At 38.2% G+C, this 5,076-nt stretch overlaps 1 protein-coding gene across 1 annotated transcript; it reads left to right on the plus strand.

The window, feature by feature from the left end:
* The first annotated feature begins 848 nt into the window (after positions 1-848).
* LOC124989581 (short coiled-coil protein B-like) lies at positions 849-1,685 on the plus strand. The gene is made up of 2 exons (XM_047559462.1): positions 849-1,053; positions 1,639-1,685. The coding sequence occupies exons 1-2, from the start codon at positions 849-851 to the stop codon at positions 1,683-1,685; spliced, it is 252 nt and encodes an 83-aa protein (XP_047415418.1).
* Positions 1,686-5,076: the final 3,391 nt, after the last annotated feature.

The following is a 5,076-nucleotide window of genomic DNA, read 5'->3' on the forward strand; positions in this document are numbered from 1 at the left end:
GGTGAGGTTTGCATCTTGCTGTCTTTTTGATAGTAAGTACAATAACTTTTAGGAATTTTTTAACAACAACAAAGAAAGACCTTAAAATGTTAATTATGCTTGTCTGATATGTTGACTTTCATGCCAACAATAGCTGTTCATGGTACTGGCATAAAAACAAACACATAGATGAATGGAATAAAATAGAAAACACAGAGAAAACCCCACACAGAATAGAAAACACAGAGACAAACCCACATAAATTAGATGACAAACACAGTTTTCTAATTCTTGATGAAACGCCTAGTAAATATTTTTTTTCATAAATTGTTGGTATATAACAAAACAGTTGATGATTGTGTTCTTCCTTGGTCTTAATTAAAATACAGGTTTACTAAAAGCTAACATTCTAACTTGTAATTCTATATGCAAAGAAGGCATATAGAGTTAAGTAATGCTTTGATGAAGAAGACTATACAAAACCAAGTACTGTGTCTTAGTTTAAGAAGAAGTTATTTGTCTAAACTCAAAAGTTTTGTAAGAATTGTTTCAAAAACTTTTAAAAAGTTGGGGGAAAAAAAAGAAAAAGAACCAGCTAGTAGGAAAAAGAGATATAAAAAGTATGAAGATATATGTTGGAGAATATTTTTGGATAAAAGTAATTTTGTGGGGTAAAATGAGATTTTTGTCCCAAATTTAAATGACTGATTGTTTTTTCAAAATGGAAAAAGAAAAGACAAAACTGGGTCTGTTGGTCCAGGTTTTCCAACCTGAGGAGTCCTGCCAATTCCACCTGCTCCTGGTGCCTCACACAGAAGATCATTCACCAAGAATTTTGCACCTAAAACCTAAAAAGTTTATTGCCCATTATGATGAGTGCTGTCCTGCATAGAGTTGATGCTGCAAATCAGGTGGGACTGGAGGAAAAATCATGGTGTATTGTTAATCATGTGTTGGAATTCCAACACACACTTGGAGATCTCTCTGCAAGAGTAGACGCAGTTAAAGAAGAAAATCTGAGGTTAAAATTAGAAAATCAAGTTCTTGGACAATACATAGAAAACCTCATGTCTGAAGGGTTATGGAAAATAATATTGCTACAAGACAGTTCCCCCCAAAAAACGGAGGAACAGTGTGGCCTGGGTGGAGGAAGGGAAATTAGCCAAACATTAAACCTCCTAGTAAATCCTTCCCTAATAACAATAGGCCCTGAAGGAAAGGGGCAGATACTGAATGCTGGGCCCTGGACTTTGACTTTCCCCCACTGCAAATTAGTCCTAAATGGAGGCACAGCAAATATGCAAACTCTGGGAAACAATGAATTCCAGAGAAAGAAAAGCAATGGGCAAGATTCGAGTACTCATCCCTTGGGATCTGGACTCTTATCTCTCCAGATAACGATGAGTTTCAACCTTTTTACAACTACCTTCTTAAGTTAAAGTTTTAGCCTGTACAACTAACCCCTACTTGTCAAACTGCATGTCTACAGTCTCCAATGAAACTACAAAACTCAGACTCCCTCTGTAATCCGGGGGCCATCTTCATACCCAGAAAATGGGCTCTCCTGTGCCTGATTGATTGACTTTGCTATAGAATGAAGGAAAGCTCGCTGATCCCGAGGTTTGCTTCCCTTGTTTGTGGGCCATGAGTTTACAATGTCTGCTTCTGTTTTTGAAACAACTGACACAAAAAGTAAGAGAAAGTAAGGGACTGATTCTCTTCTGTTTTATGAAATTGTTGCTAATCTTTTCCCCTCCCCTTTAAAACTTAGAAAAATTTCAAAAGTTACAGTACCTTTGTGGCTTCATGGAATATTTAGGTAGATAATGGCAGATTTAGGCACAATTAGCTGTATAACAAGAGACTTTCATGAGTTTGTGTATTATGTTAGTTTATGAACATGTGCAAATTTAAAGACTTTATAATTATAATTGCATATATTTATGAGACTTGAAGATGAATGTTTAATCAAATTTATTTTGATATATAGGCTTAGTAAAATACACAAGAAAATAAAAACCATGTTGTGAAAAAGTGACCGAAATCTTTTCTTGAATGCATAGCTTTACGTGCCCTGTCCAGCAGCTTGTGACTTTTTTCCATTGTCTCTTCCTTCTCATTTCCCTTCCACTAAGGGGGAAAAAAAGGATTTCTCATTTGTAGAAGTAATTTCAATAATTAACCACTTATGAGAGTCACCTGAACTCTAATTGTTAAAACTTAACCAAAATAAGGTACTTTCTTAGCTAGGGCTTGTCTTTTGTGATGTTTAATAATAAGATAGAATTGCTCATTTCTCTTTAATCAACTGAAGACCGACTGAGGCTATAAAAATGGCTTCATATTGGGAAGATTTGTTAAAAACTTCCTTTTGCACAAAATAACCCAGTTGATATCTGAAAAGACAAGAGTTCTAGTCATTTGGGTGTTAAATAAAATCTTGAGGAAAAACAGAAATAAGGCATAAAAGAACTTGGTAAGTACTAGTAGCCAACTCTGAATGCTCTCATTCCTCCTTTGTGTTCTCTTTGGCAGAATAGATCTTTTGGGGATGAGTTAGATATAAAAGTGGATTAAGTTTGAGTGACTTTATGTAAGCCATGTGTTAGGGAGACCAGTTACAGTTTGTTCCCGAGGATATTTACCCAGTAGATCAACTCTTGTGAAATTCCATAGGAGAGTATATTAGTATTAGAATCATGAATAAATTGGAGAATTTTACATGTACAATAGTTGGATAATTGGTAATCTTCTTTTTTCTTTTCTTTTCTTTTCTTTTTCTTTTTTTTTTTTTTGGTACCAGGGATTGAACCCAGGAGCACTTAACCACCAAGCCACATTCCCAGCTCTTTTTATATTTTTTTTAGAGACAGGGTCTCATTGAGTTGCTTAGTGCCTTGCTAGGTTGCTGACCTGACTTTGGACTTGCAATCCTCCCCGCCTCAGTCTCCCGAGTTGCTGGGATTATAGGCATGCGCCACCACGCCTGGCTGGTAGTACTTTTCTTCTATTCTTTAGACCCTGCATTTTAATATACTGATTAAATTAATATCTTTTAAGTTATAATGATTCTATATGAAAATGGTGATCATGAGAGGCTTCCAATCGGTGTCTTCTGAAAAATGATCAAGCCCTTATGTCTCCTTGGAACAGTCAGTAAAAGATTTCTGTGCATCCAGAAAACACTAAAATTGATATCCTGTGTCAGAAAAAGCAGCCTTCAAGGATCAGGACTTACTCAGGAAGAGGGCCATCCAAATTAATATATTTTTACTTCTCTGTAGGGTCCCTTGATTCTGTTGCTACTGTGATCAGATTGAAGCAGACTCATGAGACTGATCATCATCTTTCAGCAATCCTCAAGAATGAGGAGTGGAAATAAACCAGGAGTATGTTACCAGCCACTTCCACGTTCCTCCAGTTTCCCTTCTTCTGTCCTTGACATCTGTTTCCCTTATTCCTACCTCAAGCACTCCTGAGTGATCATCACATTTACTGAGGATGACTAATCTGTGTAGGAGATATGGGACTCATCTGGATACTAGAGAAAAGCAAGATATATGACCAGGGAGTCTACAAGTAGGATGTTGGGCTTTGGGAAGATAAACCAGGCTAAGCTTGTTTGACTCCATCCTGACTGATGTTTGCTCTCAAACCTTCGTGTTGATGCACCTCCACCGTAAAACTCCTACCTGCTAATGCCATGACAGTTCACAATTTCTATGACAACCCCATGAAGAAAACACATCTGGTCAGGCAAGGAGGGAAGAAAGAGACTCGGAGACAAAAGTGGCATCTTCCTGGAGAAGTCATGAGTATTCTACCTACTTGTCTGCCCTCTGGTCTCCCCTATGATAGTTTGGGTCTGGAATGTTTTCTCAAAAATCCCATGTTGGGGCTGGGGAGATAGCTCAGTAGGTAGAGTGCTTGCCTTGTAAACACAAGGCCTTGGGTTCAATCCCCAGCACCCAAAAAAAAAAAAAATCCCATGTTATCAAAGCAGGACCCCAATGCAGAAGTGGGGTTCAGATGTGGTGCTTTTAGGTAGTGCTTATATCATAGGAGCTATAATACCATTAGTGGATTAATCCATTTTATGGATTAATAATTTGAATGGGGGTGCTATGGAAGAATGGAGGAGCTTTGGGTTGGGCAGAGGGGAGTGAGGGAGAGGGGATAGGATGGTGAAATGAGATGAACATTATTATTACCCTATGTACACGTACGATGGCATGACTGGTGTGACGGTACATTGTGTACAACCAAAGGAATGAGAAGTCGTGCTTCATTTGTGTACAGTGTGTCAAAATGTATGCTGCTATCATGTATAAGTAATTAGAACAAATTAAAAAAAATTAATTTGAATGGCCCACTAGGTGGGAATTGTAAGCAGGTAGGTGTGGCTGAAGGAGGTAGGTCACTATAAGTGTGCCCCTGGAAACTACCTTATTTCTGACTTCTCTCTTCTTCTCCTCCTCTTTTTCCTTCTTTTTTTATTTAAATTTTTATTTTTACAGACTGCATTTTGATTCATTGTACACAAATGGGGTATAACTTTTCATTTCTATGGTTGTGCATGATGTAGATTCACACCATTCGTGTAATCATACATGTACACAGGGTAATGATGTCTGTCTCAGTCCACCGTCTTTCCTTCCCCCACCCCCTCTCTCCCCATTTTCCTCTACACCATCCAAAGTTCCTTCATTTTCCTTCTTCTTCAAGGTTTCCATGAGCTGAGCATCTTCCCTCCGTGAGAGAGATTCACTATGATGTTTGACCTCACCTCAGTCCCAGAGCAATGGAGTCAATCAACCATGAACTGAGTGAGACCTTTGGAACCATGAGCACAAAACAAACTTCTTCCTCTAAGTTGTTCTTTTCAGGCATTTTGGTCACAGTGATTAAAAATTAGCCAACATACCTCCCCACCCTATGGATCTATATAATCTTACTCCTTTTGTTTGCTCTGGAGAAGGAGGAGACTTGCTTTGAAAGTAGAGACTCCCGGTTTTGTCCCACTCCTGCCTGTACCATTCATTTGTCCTTTGAATTAAGGCTAGTCACTTTGTCTGATTGTTCTCCAGTGTCATTTTT

The sequence above is a fragment of the Sciurus carolinensis genome, chromosome 7 (genome assembly GCF_902686445.1).
Source record: "Sciurus carolinensis chromosome 7, mSciCar1.2, whole genome shotgun sequence".
NCBI classification, from domain to species: Eukaryota; Metazoa; Chordata; class Mammalia; order Rodentia; family Sciuridae; genus Sciurus; species Sciurus carolinensis.

Coding starts and splice junctions, on each gene's coding strand:
- LOC124989581 (XM_047559462.1), top strand. CDS start 849: ATGATGAGTGCTGTCCTGCATAGAGTTGATGCTGCAAATCAGGTGGGA. Junction 1,054..1,638: donor CATAGAAAACCTCATGTCTG/AAGGGTTATGGA, acceptor AGTTTACAATGT/CTGCTTCTGTTTTTGAAACA.